Source organism: Neovison vison, chromosome 2, assembly GCF_020171115.1.
Source record: "Neovison vison isolate M4711 chromosome 2, ASM_NN_V1, whole genome shotgun sequence".
Lineage (NCBI taxonomy): Eukaryota > Metazoa > Chordata > Mammalia > Carnivora > Mustelidae > Neogale > Neogale vison.
Window position 1 is genome coordinate 73,113,392 of NC_058092.1, and position 19,025 is coordinate 73,132,416.

The following is a 19,025-nucleotide window of genomic DNA, read 5'->3' on the forward strand; positions in this document are numbered from 1 at the left end:
AAAAGAATGAAATCTTGGTATTTGCAATGACATGGGTGGTATTAGAGAGAACAAAGCTCAGTGAAGTCCATTAGAGATAAATACCATATGATTTCACTCATATATGGAATTTAAGACAAATGATCAAAGGGAAAAAAAAGAAAGGGAGGCAAACAAAGAAATACTCCAAAGTATAGAGAACAAACTGATGATTAACAGAGGGGAGGTAGTGGGGGGGATGGGTGAAATAGGTGATGGGGATTAAGGAGGGCACTTGTGATGAGCACCAGGTATTGAATGGAAGCACTGAATCACTATATTGCCCACCTGAAATTAATATTACAATGTATGTTAACTGGAATCTAATAAAAACTTTAAAAAAAGAGAAGAAAATGTCATAGGTTAGAAAAAAATGGATCAAATACCAAAAAAAAAAAATCAATAAACCCAAGTATGTTAAAAAATTAAATATAAATAGGCTAAAATATTCAGATGAGAATTGTCAAACTGAAAAGGCAACAAGCAAAACAAACAATATACTTTGCCTCTTAAAAAATGAAATATAAAGCTACGACATGTTGGGAATAATAGGATGTTAAAAGATGTACAGTGGACCTTTGAACAATATGCAGATTAGGGGCACTGATCCCTGTGTAGTCCAAAATCATGTAAAACTTGTGATGTAAGTTAACTACTTCACTACTATAGCCTACTGCTGACCGGAAGACTTACCAATAATGTAAACAGTCAATTAACACATATTTTCTATGTTATATGTAATATGTATTATATACTATATTCTTAAAAGAAGCTAGAGAAAAGAAAATGTTATTAAGAAAATCATAAGGAAGAGAAAATACATATACAGTACTATACTGTATTCACTGAAAAAAAGTATATGTGGATCCATGAAGTTCAAACTTGGATTGTTCAAGGGTCAACTGTACTATGAAAACAAACACTAAATATGAAATCTGGCATGACTATATTAATATCAGACAACATACTTTAAGGCAAAAGCATTATTAGGAATAAAGACATTTAATAATGACAAAAGGGGTCAACCTATATTCTAAATTCTGTATGCATACAATAACATAGGTCAAAATAGATACAGGGAACATTGACAGAACTAAGAAATGAGAAATAGGCACAGCTGAAACTGACAGAGTGAGAAATAGAAAAATAATATACAATAATGATGGGAGATTTTTATATATCTTCACTATTCTGAAATTTAATACCATTGGGGGAGGTAGAGAAAATTGCTCTCCTGCCTTAAGACACCGCCCCCATAACTAAAACTGACAAGGATGTTTTTAGGGAAAAAAAAAATTTACAGACTAATCTCTCACATGAACACAGAGGTAAAAATCCTAAACAAAATATTAGCAGATTAGTTTAATCCAGCAATATACAAAATAAGATAATACAGGATGAACAAATGGGGTTTATTTCAGAAGTGCAAGGGTGATTTAATATTTGAAATCAATTAATCTAATTAACACTATTAACCAAAAAGGGGAGGAAATCCTTTAATTATTTTGAAAGATTTATTAACTAGCAATTCATAAAATCCAACATCCATTCATAATGAAAACTCTTAGCAAACTATGAATAGAAGGGTATTTCTTAATCTGATAATATATCTATAACAACCCACAGAAAACATTATACTTTATGAATTATTGAAAGCTATTCTCTTTAAGATTTCAAAGAAGAAAACAGTATCTCCTGTCACTATCCTATTCAAAATTGTATAGGAAACACACTGGAAGAAAGATAAAAGAAAGGCATAAAAACTAGACAGGGGAAATTAGAGTCTTTACTTGCAAATGATATGATTGTATATGAAGAAAATCCCAAAGAACATAGAAACTATTAGAATTAAATTTCATCAATATCTGAGTATAAGTAAGTATATAAAAAGGAACTCTATATTGTGGCTCTCTATATAGGAACTCTCTATATATGTTGCTATATCATAACAAATATATAAAAGTGAAATTTTAAAAATAATACTATTGGTAGGAACATCAAAAAATCAAACATTGAGTCCTAACAAAATATGAACAAGGCATTTAATTGAAAACTATACTGAGAGATTTTTCTAAAAATTCTAAAAAAGTGGAAGGATATACAATATTCACCAATAGTAAATATGTCAGTCATCTCTTCCAAACTGATGTATATAGCTCTAGAAGCTCAACACAATCTCAATCAAAAACCCCAACATTTAATTTCTTATGTAGACATTAACAAGTTGACTCTAAAATTTGCATTGAAATAAGAAGGGCCAAGGATGGCTAAAGCGGTTTTGAAGAACAGAGCTGGAAGACAGAGTGGTATTGGTGCAAAGATAGAAAAATTGAACAATGAAATAGGATAGACTTCGAACAGAAACTATATATCTGATTTATAACATCTAGTTTATCTGCCTCATGACACAAGTGACACTGCAGTACAGTGAGAAATTTTTTTTTCTCAATAAATGTTTGATTTTCAATAAATGTTGCCAGGTCAGTTAGATATCTATAGGAAAAAATTCTTACATCCTGGTTCAAACAATAAGCAAAATCTATTCAAGATGGATTGCAGATGGAAGTATGAAAGGTAAAACAATAAAGCTTTCAGAAGAAAACATAGGATACCATGCTCATTAGCTTAGAATAGGCAAAGATTGGGGCGCCTGGGTGGCTCAGTGGGTTGAGCCGCTGCCTTCGGCTGGGGTCGTGATCGCAGGGTCCTGGGATAGAGTCCCGCATCGGGCTCTCTGCTCAGCAGGGAGCCTGCTTCCTCCTCTCTCTCTGCCTGCCTCTCTGCCTACTTGTGACCTCTGTCAAATAAATAAATAAAATCTTAAAAAAAAAAAAAAAGAATAGGCAAAGATTTCTGAAATAGGACACAAAAGATGCTAACCATAAAGGGAACAACTGATAAATTGAACTATATTTGTGACAGTTTCTTACGTCAATTTGGATCACAGGCTGCTTAGCTATCTGATTAAAATTATTTCTGGGTGTGTCTGTTAGGGTGTTTCTGGAAGAGATTAGCATTTGAATTGGTAGACTGAATAAAGCAGATTTCCCTCTCCAGTGTGGGTGGACATCATTTCTTCCCTTGAGAGCCTGAATAGAACAAAAAATGTAGGGGGAGGGTTCATTGGGGGACTGCATGATTGTGAGAGCTGGAAAATCAATCTTCTACTGCCCTCAGTACTCCTGAATTTCAGGCCTTCAAACTCAGACCATAATCTATACCATTGGCTCTCAGGCCAATGAACACCCCTAGCTTTCCTGAGATTCCAGATTGCAAACAGCAGATCATGGGACTTCTTAAATTCCATGGTCAAATATCCATGGATATTCTGTTTCTCTGGAGAAACCTGACCAACACAATATTAAAATTAAGAATTCTGATAATCAAAAGTCACAATGAAGAAAGTACAAAGACAACTCACAGAGAAGTAGAAAATATTTTATATATCTACCTCCAACAAAGATTCATATCCAGAATTCATTTTATACTATTTACAACCTAACTTGACTTTTATCAACATAAAAAATTTTAATAAAGGGACGCACCTGCCTGGCTCACCTGTAAGGGCATGCAACTCTTGATCTTGGGGTTGTGAGTTTGAGCCCTGCATTGAGTGTAGAGATTTAAATTAAAAAAAAAAAAAAATCTGCAGCTGCAGCAACTTCTAACTAAACACATTGCCAAAGGCAAGGGAAGCAACGGCAAAAATAAACTTCTGGGACTTCATCAAGATAAAAAAACTTTTGCACAGCAAAGGAAACAGTCAATAAAACCAAAAAGATGACAGAATGGGAGAAGATATTTGAAAATGAAATCAGATAAAGGGCTAGTATCCAAAATCTATAAAGAACTTATCAAACTCAATATCCAAAGAACAAAAAATCCAATCAAGAAATGGGCAGAAGACATGGACATTTCTGCAAAGAAGACATCCAAATGGCCAACAGACACATGAAAAAGTACTCAACATCACTCAGCATCCCAGAAATACAAATCAAAACCACAATAAGATAACCACATCACACCAGTCAGAATGGTTAAAATTAAGAAGTCAGGAAACAACAGATGTTGGCAAGGATGCAGAGAAAGGGGAACCCTCCTACACTGTTGGTGGGAATGCAAACTGGTGCAGTTACTCTGGAAAACAGTATGGAGTTTCCTCAAAAAAGTTGAAAATAGAGCTACCCTATGACCCAGCAATTGAACTACTGGGTACTTACCCCAAAGATACAAATGTAGTGATCCGAAGGGGCACATGAACACCAATGTTTATAGCAGCAATGTCCACAATGGCCAAACTATCGAAAGAGCCTAGATGTCCATCAACAGGTGAATGGCTAAAGATGATGTGGTGTGTATGTATACAATGGAATATTATGTAGCCACCAAAAATGAAATCTTGACATTTGCAATGACACAGAGTGTATTATGCTAAGCAAAATAAGTCAATCAGAGAAAGACAATTATCATATGATCTCACTCATATGTAGAATTTGAGAAACAAAGCAGAGGATCATAGTGGAAGAGAGGAAAAAATGAAACAAGATGAAGCCAGAGAGCGAGACAAACCCTAAGAGAATCAATCTCAGGAAACAAACTGAGGGTTGCTGGAGGGGAGGTGGGTGGTAAGGATGGGGTGGTTTGGGGATGTACATTGGGGAGGGTATGTACTATGGTGAGCACTGTGTATTGTATAAGACTGATGAATCACAGACCTGTACCCCTGAAACAAATAATATATGTTAATAAAAAATAAAATAAAAATCTCAAAAATAAAATTTCTGAAAAATATTAATACAAATGAATATCAAATAAATACACATGTAGGAAAGTAAACATCAGCTTCAGGTTCAGTTGCACTGACTTCAACTAAAAATGAGAAATAAAAGTATAGCACTTCTAAAATTATAAACAAATACTAATACTTACAATTTCAGAACTCCTTGTAATTTTCAGAGTATGTTCACATTTCTACTTTATAGTTATAACTAAAATTGAAAGATGACTTGGCCATACTGCTGTTCATTTGAATGTTGAATGACAAGACTTAACTGTCACTAGATGCCAGGCATTAGCTAAGCAATGAAGTGGTCTAAACAGAAATAGTTCCCACCAGCTTCTAATTACCTTAGGACAAATGCCTAAGTTGAAAATTATTGTAGCAAATGACATGAACAATTCTGTTTCAAGAACCTTGAAAACTTGCACAGCATCTGATACTATAATTTACATCTAGGCATTTATCCTAAAGTCATAATTAGAGGCAGGAAGATATACACTGCAGAAAAGTTTGTCACAGAGAAAACATGAAAACAACACAACTCTCCAACTGTGGAACAATAATATATTATTGGATACCCAGAGATAAATGGAACAGTAAGTACCATTAGTAATGAGAATTCTCATTTTATCTCTTTTCAAAAGTGGGATTTACCTCTTTAAAATGACTGTAGGGGAAGTAAAGAGATTCGTTTTCACTTACACTTTTTTACTACTAAACTGAGCATCTTATGAATATATTTGTTGGCCATTGGCAATTCTTCTCTTATGCTTTGTCTGTTTTTATCCTTTGGCCATTGTGTTGGATGGGCATTCATATTTTTATTAATGTGTAAGACCTATTTATATGTTGGGCAGGAAAAAGAAAGTATAGAAATCTTTGCATCTACTGTATTCTGAAGTGTTAGGCTTAGTGTTTTAATAGGAGTCAACTCATTTAAAATTAAAATTCTTATTTCTCATTTCAATTTTATGAACACTATCAGAAAGGCTAAAATAGAACTCTCAAATAAGACAAGTACAAAATAGTAAGAACCAAGTTAGACTTCCGGCATGGAGATGAAAACTTAAGAAGTTTTAAAGAATTAACTGCACTTGTCTATAGAAGTAAAACAAAATCTTTTAAGTATAAAAAGTTTTAGATAGTATTCAGTGACATTCAAGAGGTTTTAGCTACCATTAATTATGAAAATGAAATTGCCATTTTTTAACGTAGATTCAGACACTCTTTCTATTCAGTTCTTTTAAAAAATTGAGCTTTAATGATAGGAAAGAGATCTACTTTACAAAGACATTGCAAAAAATAAACTTTAAGCTTGCATAAAGGGGGGCACAGTTTATAATTAAAATATTTATTTAAAATAATGTGACAACTAATTACAGTCTTATTAATTTCTCTGGTTTTAAGCTTAGTCTGTTGTCAGTATTAACTTCATCAAATAACAAATGATAGAGAGGGCTCCTAACAGTTCTCCTTCCCTCTAACCCTACCTCACGCCATGCCAAAGAAAAAACAAACAAGATACTCATTTTTTTAATGTACCTAAACTTTACAATCTTAAGGAAATCTTGTTTTAAGCAAAAAACAGTTATTTACTTATTTTTAATATTTTTTCCTCTTGTGGAAGTGTTATTAGAAAGTCCCACAATTGGTTGCAATGTTAAACCAAAAACACTAATGTTATACTTGGGACTTAAACAACTTTCCCAAATGAGTAGTATCAGAAGAAAAGAAGATACCACATGGGACTTTTATTAATTCTTAGACAAGGGAAAAAAAAAAAAAGAAATTCCTCTTAAAATCCATTCCACTTTCTTGACTCACTCCCAATGCCAACTCCCTTCCATTTTCCACTGTAGCCTCTGGGACACACATCTGATTATAGGCAAGGTCCCCTGCCCCCTGATTCTCTTCAGACTCCACCTCTGCCTGAAAGGAAACCTGTCTCCTCACCCAGGAAACTGCTTCTCCTGCAGCCAGCAGGAGAGAGAGTTACTCATTCTTCAAGACTATATAACTCCCCTACTTTTCCTGGCAACTCCTCTCACCCTACTTTGAAGCCCAGAACTAATGGCAGTATCACCATCCCTCCACCTACCTAACCATCCAACAAATATATACTTAGGGGCTGCTATGTGCCAGGCACCCTGTTAGATGGCTACAGAACAGTAAATCCCACTGTTAAAGTCTAGTAAGACAAATATCACAGGATCACACAGATAAAAAATTGCCAATTCTGAAAGAGAAGAGTAGGAAGTGAACTGAAAGAATGAGGAGGATCTAGTCAGGCCAAAGTAGGGGAAAGAGTATTTCAAAAGAAAAGCAGGAATGAACTCAGTTTTCAAGGAAACCAAGTACAACTGGGCATAGTGGGTGAGGAGGAAAATGGTAGGAGAGGGTGGGGAAGTGGGCAGAGCCATGAGGCCAGGAACCTGAAGGCCAAAACATGCAAGAATTTAAGGGTTCTGTTGAGGATTTTGGATATTATTCTAAATGTCATCAGAAACCAGTGGTAGAGTTTAAAAACTTTCATTCCTTAGCACAGTGACCTACTCATCTGCCCACATCTAACCAGGATGCTTGCCCTTCAGCTCTACTCCAATCCTTTCCACATTCTAGAGGGCTTCAACGTCCACACCTTTCAGTGACACGGCACCCTGCACGTCAATGACCTCTACTCCACCTCAAACAGACTTCTCACTTTTTCCTTGTCCCTAACTAATCCCCCCTGTGAAAACCTAATTCCAGTACTTCATTGTCAGACCATAACCTCTCACTAGTCCTACTCTTCTACTCCCTAACATGACTGTCCTCCAACCTTTAAATTTTTTATTAACTGATTAGCAAATAATCACACTGGAATAAGTGGAATAAAGACTATTTCCTCCATCCCCACCAAGGCACGTAGGCTTCTCAACACCTTTCTCCATGCTTATACCAACATATGTCAACTTACTCATAAGACATTTTTTTTATTACAAAAGGTGAATCATAACAAATACATAATTCTTTGACTCTTAAGTTTAAAATAAAAATTTTAAAAATAAAAATTATGAGCAAATTTCAAACCAGCATATAGATTGAATTCAATCTTTAAGTTGCCGTGCAGTATTCTCAGTACAGACAACAATGCCTGTGTTACCCTCCACCGGGGGCTTTTGCTTTTTGTTCGCTTCAACAAACTTATGGACCCCAGAACACCTTGAAGCGGGCTCTTCAGTGGAGTGAAGTGCTTCCAGTCTTGGTAGTTGAGAAGAATTGATGCTCATGACTGAAAACATCTGGGAGCAGAATGGTTTTTCAGAGTCCTTCAGCTGAGGGTAGCCGATCTTAGGCCATGAGAACTGAAGCCATCTGCCTTTCATCACCTGGTTTGCTACTGCCCAAGAAATGTGCAGGGCAGGCTGCTGACAGGTATTGAGGGAAACACAACCATGAAGAGGCAAGGAAAATTAAAACTCATATGGGGTTTGGAAAGAAAGATAGCCAGCAGAACAGAAACTCGAGATTCCTACTGTAGTAGAACCAATGGAAGAAACAGATGAGAATTTTAGTGAAAATATAATGGAATTACAGTACTAAACAAACAAACAAAAAACCCCAAAACCCAATACTTTTAGGAACTAAAAAACATGAGTTCTTAATTAGAAACTCAATATCCAACAGAAAGAGAATGACTGCTCTTGAGAACCACATTACTCGTCAGAAAAATCAGGTGGAAATACCTCACAAAATACCCTGTGACAGACCCCAGGGGAAAAGGCAAGTTGTGTGGAGATCATATCCAGGAGACAAAACAAGGAGGAAGAAAGGAACATGTGGAGAGGTAATAATTGCATAAATAATGGGAAAAACTTTTAGGACTCAAGAAAGACTTGAGGCCCTAAATATCAAGGATAGAGAAAACCCTGCCAGGCTGTCAGCACCATGGGACAAGTTTCTGGGATGGTGGAGAGCTGGCAGAAAGGACAGTGCTCAGGAACACCAGGGCACTGACTCTGGGCCTCCCTGAAGCCAAGTTTGGCACCAGAAGAGCCCAATGTCTGTCCTCCAGGCTACAGTTCTCCTAGGGTCTGGCACACTTCCTGTTGTCCTTTGTCAGGAGCTTCTGAATACCAACCCCAGGGCCTCCACAGTAGTCATTTCCTTCCACAGTCTATCTGAAACACTGCAGTGACTAATTCTTAACACAGAGGCACAGACTACCTTGGTAAATATTAGAAGTATAAAAAGGAAATATTCATAGAGGAGGTAAATGCATGATAGTTCTAAGAAACCTCTACCTTTAATTTACTTATGTAAATGAAGGTAGTATGGTCAAAGTTAAGAGCAGAGACTCTGGATGCCTGCCACTTACTAAGTCTGTGGCCTTGGACAAGAAACCTTTCTGTGTTTGGGTTTCCTGAAAAATAAATGGAACTAATAGCACCCATGAAGTGCTACTAAGTGTAAAGATTAAATAAGTTAGTACATATCCCACACAGGGAGCTCTGTCCTGCACACGATGAGTCCTCAGTAAATAAGAGCAATGCCACTGCTGCTTGCAACTGCAAAATAGCACTGTACGTAGAACTTTAATTTTAGAATCAGAAGAATTAAGCTCAAATGTCAACTTTAAAATTTAAGGGTTTTATACCATAGTTATGGTAGTTAATCCTTCTATACCTACATTTTTTTCATATGTAACAGAGGAATATAAATACCTTTCTCTCCCAAATCCATTCATCCATCTACCCACGAACATCAGCCAAGCATCTACTACGTACGGGCTATTGTATGGTGGCTGGAATAGAAATATGAGGAGGTTATAGTTCTGCCCTTCAAGAGTGCAGTCTAGTGCACAGTACTCAAGAACCTTAGTTTCCTTTCGTTGGAGTATTTCTTAAAACTCTCTTTGCCTCAGGGGGTGAAGAAAGGACCACAAGGGTCAAGTATGTGTTTTGGTAAAAGAAGTATGATTAAAAAAAAAAAAAAAGGCAACATTAATATTGTTAGCAACTGTTGGGCAAAAAACATGGCCAGTTCCTGAAATTACTATATTAAGCTATTTTAAGAAAAATACTAGTAACCTCATGGACATGGACAAATAGCTCCTGCAGTTCTTAGTCTTAGGAGTCTTAGTCTTAGGCAGTCTTAGGAGGAGAGAAGCAGGATCCCATTTCTAGTCAGAGAAGAGGATAAAACCTCTTGGGGAGATAGCTCTGTTCATAGGCTGGACCATGTAGTACACAATTTGCTTCTCTGAATGATCTTTTGAGACCTGAGTGCTGTTTGAATAAACAGCCCCCAAGCCATTGTCTGAGAGGAGATCCTATTACCTGATTGCTTGTTGACAACATCAGTCCCCTTTTAGAGGATCCTGCCTTAGCACATCAGGTAGGAGACTGGGGGGTGTAAGTTCTTGGTATCTCTTTTATGTCACTGCAATAATGAAGACCTTATCCTACAACTTCTTGGTATTAACCGTGCTTATTTTGATCATCCCAATGGAGTTGGCTATGGAAAGGGGTGGAACAAGCCATTCCCTTTAATCTTTGAGTTAATTTAGGGCTTTAGAAGGTTTACAGTGACAATCCCAGACAATCACTAATAAAAAAATGAAACAGAAAAGAGACTACAAACTCACAGGAGATCCCAAATGCCCACTCTTTATAAATAAACAATGTATGCCAACATGTTTTCAACTGTCACTATGAGTTAATATTCTCTATTAAAAGCCTCATAGAAATTATAATGGCATCATACTTGAAACAGTATTAATTTGACATTTGGTATCTTTAGAAAGCATATAATTATACTATTTTTTAAAAAGATTTTATTTGTTTATTTGTGAGAGAGAATGAGAACACAAGCAGGGGGAGCAGCAGGCAGAGCAGCAGGCAGAGGGAGAAGCAGGTTCCCCACAGAGCAAGGAGCCCATTGTAGGAATTGATCCCAAAACCCTGGATCATGACCTGAGCTGAAGGCAGCCACTTAACCGAATGAACCACCCAGGTGTCCCATATAATTATACTATTATTAACAATTAATATCCAGAATACTTTCCTTGATTTTATAAATCTATATCGATATCGATATTGATATTAGATCTATAAAATCAAGGAAAAAATATATATATATTACCACAAAGTAAAACAACTACATATGTTAATATATGTTATTCAAAACCATGTATTTGGCTTAAAACTGGCCTAGATTTATTACAAATTCACTTAAATGATGGCTACAGACAGTCACAAAAAATGATTCTGGCTTTTTGTGTGTGTGTGAAAACCATTCTAAAAATCAATATAATTTAAATAGGTATTTAAACCAGAGCTAAATGAAAATTATCCAGCAAAAAGGAATACTAACATCTGTATCTTATTTTAAAGTTGCAAAAGGATAATAAATTGTATTTAAGAAAACTACATAAGAACTCTACTACTACCACCCATAAATTAAAGTATATTTATTATTATTTTTGTACCTAATCATGTTTTAGACTTAGAGTAAAATCCTATTGCTTCTAGAAAATAAATCCAACCATTTATCCAAACATTGTTACATAAGAAGTTTTAAGAAACTGTAAATAATTCTTAATACTCTCATTTTGATTCTCCGACTTTTCAAGACTATGTTGTATTTCCTTCAAACACACTTCCTGGTGTTGTGCTTTCTAAATAAAGAAAAAATAAAGACAATCAATAATGACATTCATATCAAAGGGTAGAGTTATAATGTATAATTTATATATACAACAATTAAATACGTGACTTTTAATTTTTTAAGAGGGAATTCTAACATCTGATATGTGCATTAACAACTTACCTTAGAGCTCACTTTTCTTTAAAATCCAGCATAACTAAAGTACACACATGGTTGATCTTACTGTGATATAGTTTGTTGTAATACAATCAACGTCAAATGATTACATATTTAAAATGATTAACATAATAGATCTTATTTAAAACCATCATAACTATTTTTCATTACATTTGACATGACCTATTTTAATACCAGTTTTTGCCATTTTCGTATTTTATACTTAAGTATAAAATACTTATTTCGTATTTTCGTATTTTATACATTCGTATTTTATTTATAAGACTTTTGTTATCTTAAAAAGTGACAGAATTCTAGTTTTGATAATATGAACATTTTTAGAATCCTTTAAAAATAAAAAGAACTCTCATTATTATAATAGGTGTTCTCTGAGGGAAAAATTAAAAGCCTAATATATATTTTTAAAATATTCGGTTGCATATAAATTCTCAAGTAGATCTATTCACTGAAAATACTTCAGATAGACAGGCTGCAAATAACATCTAGCTTCCAACTGAAATGTAGGCACCTTAAGAAGAGAAATCTTTTATTTCCTTCCTATCTGGTAGTCAATGACACGTGATACCTTCTGAAACTGAGCAATACCCCTTGGGGGCAGTGGAGTGGTATGAAGCAATGTGCTAGGCTGCACTACACAAAGTATACAGAATGAATACAGCAAATCTTTGTGAAACATCAGTTTTACTCAACAGTTTGGAGGGAAAAATATTAAGAACACACCTCTATTGTAGGGGAGAATGTAAAATGCTCATGGATTTTAGGATAATCTGTTAGACTACCAAGCATTTCAGGCTTCAGGCAGGACAGCCCAGGTTAAGCTTGGGTCTGTGCATTCACCCTGCTCCAGCTGAAGCACTGGGGCAGAAAATCCAAAGAAGTCTGCTTGTGGGCAGGGCACTGTAGAGGACACTAGAGTATAACCAACTATGACACTGGCTTTCAGGCTGCTTACAACTCAACTGGAGCTAGAACATGCATTCAAAATAAATACTGACCTGCCCACGGAATTGTCCCCTGGAAGGGACAGAACACACAGACTCAGCAATGTCTAAATCCTTGCTTAGAATTCTAGATTTTTATTACTATAAAAATTAGCAAATTTAATAGAATACCACGTCTTAAACTTATTTATTTTGCAGATTTAATCAAGCACTGAGAACATTATAGAGAAACCGAACTCATCTCACTACTTATTTCTTCAGAAGCTTAAAGATTTTTATTTACTTAAAGATTTTATTTATTTATTTGAGAGAAAACGAGTGAGAGACAGCATGAGAGAGGAGAAGGGAAGAGGGAGAAGCAGACTCCCCAAGTAGCTGGGAGCCCGATGCGGGACTCAATCCTGGAAGTCCAGGATCATGACCTGAGCCGAAGGCAGTCGCTCAACCAACTGAGCCACCCAGGCGCCCTCTTCAGAAGCTTTAATGACACATGCTTTTTAGTATCAGAAATTCTGATGGTGAGAAAAGAAAATTAAAGAATAAATATATAAATAAAAGATTTAGAATAAAGAGCAGACCCATGCTACATTAAAAGTGAGAAATGTTTGTTCTGATTAAACTGCCACAGAAATTTTGATGATAAAATTAAAATTTTGATAATAAAATTTTGGTGATAAAATTAAATTAATAATGCATAACAAAAATCATTTAACTTTTGAACCTTTCACGTTTTCAACTTTCTAGACACTTGGGAATGAAAAAATAGTGTTTCCTGCTCCTCTGGCTCCCAGAAAAGATAAAGTATCATCATTTTCTATATCATCGAGTAGACCGTTTTCAAGTACTTTAGTCATGACTAGTGCTAGCTTCCATAGTATCTTATGCTAATTGACTATTTCCATGAATACTTCGGAAAAGACATCAGAAGATTAATTAAACACAGTGAATTTGGGATTCTCATTTCATGGCTGAGTGGCCCACAGTACCTATCTTAAACGCAGATATAACAACACTGAATATTACTTAATACAAATTCATCACTTTTTAAAGTATAATATTCATTACTCAAGACAGATATCAAAGTCTAACTCAAAATAGTTTAAATTGTATATCTTAAATAATGAAAAATTCGTACCAGAAATTCCTCAGTATAATTTACTAAGCAGCTGTTGTGTGAAAGTAATAAGCAGTAAAGGGCCTGATGAGACTTTGGGGAAATGTGCTGGGAGCTACCAAGGATGCAGGATAGTTATTCTTTGGCATAACCATGACATTTAAAATTTTTATGACTTATATTATTTGTTATTCTTAATATTACCAGTAAAGCATGAGTCCTGATTCTGCTCACTTCATACTTTAACTAAACTACAGGGTAAGAATGTTAACTGCTAATTTATTTTTTATGAAAATACATTAAGCCATACTAATACTTACACTGTTCATTTTGCAAACAAGTTGATTTTGTTCTTCATTTTTCTTTCTAAGCTCAGTTTCCAGATTTAATATTTTAATCTGTAAAGCCCTCTCTCTAGATGACATTTTCTCTATTTCTTCAGAAACCTGTAATTTTCATTAAAGGAGAAAAATAACTAAATATGTTTTCAAGTATGATCTAAAGCCTTGACATACTTAGACTGTACTTCTTTTTCTGAACAGTTTAATGACAAAATATTTAAAGATGTTCTATCCTGAGGAAACACAAATAACATAAGTATGTTTACTTCTCTTTGCAGTAAAAGTATCTGCAAAATTAGCCTGAGATGGAATAAGTATACATATTTGCAGTCCTCTGTGACTCAGGTAGATGTTTTGCCCAACATTATATTTTTATAACCTATTGAGACCAGCTGGCATGTTGCATGGATTTACATTCACCGTGGTGTTCAGAGTGGGGGTACGGCACAGCAAGTTCTCATTCAGTGCAGGTGGCAGACTGGGTAGATGAGATAAGGGCAGGGCATGGGATGTAGACACTTCACTCACGTATACAACAGGAGACTGGTTTTTCATTCATTCACTCACAGAGCGCTCTGAATTTGAGTTCTCTTATTTCTATGATTGCTTATTTTAGCAGAAAGCTAGCTTAGCTATGTTCATCCAACAATTCAGCTATGTGGTAGCCTATTTGCAGGAATGCTGGGTTGAAGCCACAAGAGTAAGAGCTGAGATGAGGCCTAGTTAAGGAGCAAGGAGCTAGTGGGAAGGACTGTCCTTTAATCATGCTCCTGCAAACCCAGTTCTAAGTTATTATAAAGTAATTTACAAAGATTTCTTTGCACCAATTCCAAGGGCAGCAATATGAGGGATGCTAGCAGGATCTGAAGCTATAGGAGAAAGAGCCTTTGACAATGTCCTCAGTTTGGACAATAGTGAAAAGGCAGTGACAGCACTCCTCACCTGGCAGGAACTAGAGACAGACAGCCTCACCTTCCAGTGCAGCAGGAGAGAAAGAAGGCAGACACATCGCTGGGGACTCTGAACACTTCTCAGAAGGAATCTTAGACACCTAGCATTTCTAGGAGAAAGTCTTTTATTTTCCTCCCAAAGGTTGATGGGGCTGAGAAATCTGGATTACATTTCTATCATCGGCAATACATTTTACAACCTAGCTTTTATCCAAGGATGTATCTTTCAAAATAAATCTAAATTAGTTTCCCAGAGTTATAAAAATACATACATACATATATATATGCATATACACACAAACATACATATACATATGTGTATATATGTATGTATATAGCATGTGTGATGTAAGAACCACACTTCAGTGATATCAGATTTTATCTAACTTACATGGAGTTGCCATTAACAAACTTGAGGAAGACATGGGTGGAAGAGAGTTTAGAGGGAAAGACAATTTGGTATTGGACATGTTAAGTTTGAGATGTCACGTAAGCAGCATAATATCTGACTCTAGTTTTCAGGAGAGACAGAAGTCTGGGGTGGAGGTAGTCAACTGAGAGTCGTCATGGAATAGACAATCTCTTTTTAGCGTCATTCAATCTGATGAGGAAACTCATCATCCCCATTTCACTAATTAAGAAACTAGAATTTCAAGAAGTCATTCACTCTGGGTCAGGGTGTAATGCGTTAGAGCCAGAATTCAAATCCAGTTCTAGCTGGACTCCAAAGCCCACCTTAAGCCCTTTCAAGACTACATTTTCAAGTCATTTGATAAATTTACCTGTTAAGACCCTCCTGCATTGTTTCCAACCACCACCCCTGACAATAAACTAACAATGTCTTCTGGTGCACCTTGTACCTCCCTCTGTTGTAGCACCGATATGCTGGATGACACTTGTCTGTTTATATATTATCTTTCCCCTGGACTATGAATGTCCTGAGAGTTGAGGCCAGGTCTGTAGGAGGAGGTTATCAAAAAGATGTGACTTGGGGCACCTAGGTGGCTCAGTGGGTTAAAGCCTCTGCCTTCGGCTCAGGTCATGATCCCAAGGTCCTGGGATCAAGCCCCGCATTGGGCTCTCTGCTCGAGAGGGAGCCTGCTTCCACCTCTCTCTCTGCCTGCCTCTCTGCCCACTTGTGATCTCTCTCTGTCAAATAAATAAATAAGATCTTAAAAAAAAAAAAAAAAAGATGTGACCTCCATCTGACCCTGAGCAATTCTAAGCTCCCCACTCTCCCCCTTGTGCTTTAGATATCTGTTCTGCTTTCCTGCCCTGTTCCCAGAAGCCACTCTAAGTAAAGAGCCTTGAGAAAGGAATGTGGTGTTGAGGCTATTTGGACTGGGTATGTGACTGAACCTAGTTAAGGCCCTCTATATAGACTTTTAAGATTCTGTCAGGTGTGGAAATCTACTCATCTTGTGGCCATCCAAGAAAACTCTTGTGTTGCCTCACTTATCAAACCTGTCACCTTCCAACCTGGAGTGGTTTGTCTCTTTCTACGGTCTCCCCGTGCCCTCTGTACACAGGTGTCCCATAACACCAGGGAAACTGCCAAGGAGCTTGTAAACTAACAAGGTTTTATTCATCTTTTCATCTCAAATAGTAGCGGAGTGGCTGACACACAGTGAGATGTTTATTAAATGCTAACCAAATGGATTTAACTGGAAATTTAATTCTTACATGTACTTAATGTAACAATATTGGCCAAAAGAAAAGGGAGTTGAGCTCTACGGCTCACCAGATCCTGATCAAAACCAAAATGCTCAACAATTTGAACAACTGCTTTGGTTTTATGTAAAAAAAAAAACAAAAAACAAAAGAAAGAGGAGGGAGGGGAGCTCCTTCTATGTTTGCCATCTATGCCTCTACCCTGCCACACCATCATTTACCTACTGAAGTAACTGCACCAGTAATACAGCTACCCTGTCATCAGGAAAAAACAATAACTGTAGGTTTGGTAAGATGAGATATTGTCTGTTTAAAAGGACGACTCTTGGGTAAACTAATTAAAAAGTTTCTAAATAAAGGCCATCTGTACCTTTTGTCTTCCTTCTTCTAAAGCAGCTTCCAGCTGTCTGGCCAATGCTGTATATTCTGCAGATTTCTCTTTAAACTTAAGATTGCTATGCTTAAGACACTCTTCTTGGTTTGCCAGCTTCTTTTCAAGCTCTTTATTTTCCACATCCATCTGTTCTAATTTTCTTTTTACAGAAAACATATATTTTAAAATTATAGTGCGTAGAGAAAAATGTAACACCAATTTTAAGTCAATTTAATACTTACTGTTTAAGGTTTTCACACTTCAACTGAATAAGATAATTTTCCTCTTCCAGAGAAAGCTTTCTCAGAAGATTATGATTTGCATCAACCTAAAAGGGGAAAAATAAAGTTTTCTTGGTTATTTTTTTCTAACCAACTTCCAAAGAAATCTATATACTTTATCGTTAGAATAATCACAAAAAACAAGAAAACATCACTATTATTAATACTCCTACACAGAGAGATACAAAGAAACACTACATTGTTAAAACACAAGCTCTTGAATTCCTGTTTAGTGCCTCATGAAAAATCATCTACTAAAATTCTTTCTGAATGATGGCAATTAATACATTCTGAACAATGATTTCTTGAAAAAGGGCGTTTATTTTATTAAGTAAATTTGAAGACCAAACAGTATGAATCTCCTATTGTTGGATATTTAGGTACTCTTACAATTTCTTGTTTTACCTAAAGATAGTGATTGATAATTTACTCTGAAGTTGTAACTACAAGTAAAAATCATATTTGTGAGAAACAAAATAAAACAAGCAAATCAACCACAGAAAATTTGTGGATATCAAGACAGAATATTCTTCCTATTGCTTCAAAAGCTATACTTATTTTAAGAAGCTTGGAAAATAAAATTTTTCTCATAATTTACTTAATAATTTAGGTTATCTATGCAGATTTGGCATTTTCCTAGAAAAATCTCTTCTCAGAAATTTAAATTTAGCAAATTTTGTTTGTATGCTTTTTAAAAACAGGATGCATTTCAAAATTAAAATCCAGATTACATTTGGAATATAGGGACTTGTTCCTAAAAATTGTTTTGCAAATAAAAACACTTGCTACCTCCTTGCACATGCATCTTTGAAAAAAATAATTAGAGAAATATTTATTAAGCACTTACTCTGTGCTAAGCATTGAATTAGGAGGTGGCTAAGTGGTGACTAACTGGGCATCCATGATCTTTGTTCTGATGGAGTACAGAAGTATATGTTGGCAAAAAAAAAAAAAAAAAAAAAACCCCGAGAATAATCCAAATGAGCTTGATGCACAATTCTAATTAAAATGAACTGTAATTCTTGTCAGGTAATTTACAATAACTTAGCTTATCCTGATGTCAAAAAATATGTATGTAAACACAGCATTGCTCCTTCTCTCATGCTATTACCATGTTCTGAGACATCTAAATGTAGATTTGTACGAATAAACTAAAATGAGCAATTTTAGTTAACAATTTTTCACAATACTGAAAGAATAGCTTGCAGAATATTACAGTCTCTGCAATAAACTGATAAATTGATGGAGATGGGAGTGTAAAAAAAAAAAAAAAAAAACCCCGACAGGAGTGCCCTCAACTGGTGAAATCATTCTGAAGTTTCCTTGAACCTATCTAGCAGAAAGCATAGTGCTGGCCGGACACCTGGCCCTGCAGCTCCCTAACGGTGCGCGCCTGGTCTGCACATTTCCCCTTGCAGTGCTGCAGACTCTCCTGACACTCGTGAAGCCTCTGTTCCGCCGCCGTCAACGAGTCACGGACGCGCTCTAACTTCTGCAGATGAGACTCCATCTGCCCTCTCATCTGAGTTGTAGCATTAAGGAAACAAGTGCAAGGTCACACATTCAGCATTAATGTTTTTACTATCTTAAACACTAGATATGCTCATAATATAATAAGTATTTTAGGCATAATGGTTTTAAACAAAAAGACTGAACCAAATAAATATGATTAAACGGTAAATTAGACTCGGCTAACGAGAACACGTACCTCAAAAGTGGGCTGTACTTTGG

The 19,025-nt window shown here is 35.8% G+C and overlaps 1 protein-coding gene across 6 annotated transcripts in view; it reads right to left on the minus strand.

The window, feature by feature from the left end:
• Positions 1-11,234: 11,234 nt before the first annotated feature.
• The window catches only part of ODF2L (outer dense fiber of sperm tails 2 like), a 35,624-nt gene continuing 27,833 nt past the window's right edge, over positions 11,235-19,025 (minus strand). For all 6 annotated transcript variants that reach the window (XM_044238620.1, XM_044238619.1, XM_044238622.1 and 3 more), the window contains 4 exons: positions 17,256-17,341; positions 17,011-17,173; positions 13,999-14,124; positions 11,235-11,456 (listed from right to left, as the gene is read on the minus strand). In XM_044238620.1, coding sequence (XP_044094555.1) covers positions 11,328-11,456; positions 13,999-14,124; positions 17,011-17,173; positions 17,256-17,341 — 504 coding nt within the window. In that variant the 3' untranslated portion in view covers positions 11,235-11,327. The remainder of the gene's footprint in view (positions 11,457-13,998; positions 14,125-17,010; positions 17,174-17,255; positions 17,342-19,025) is intronic.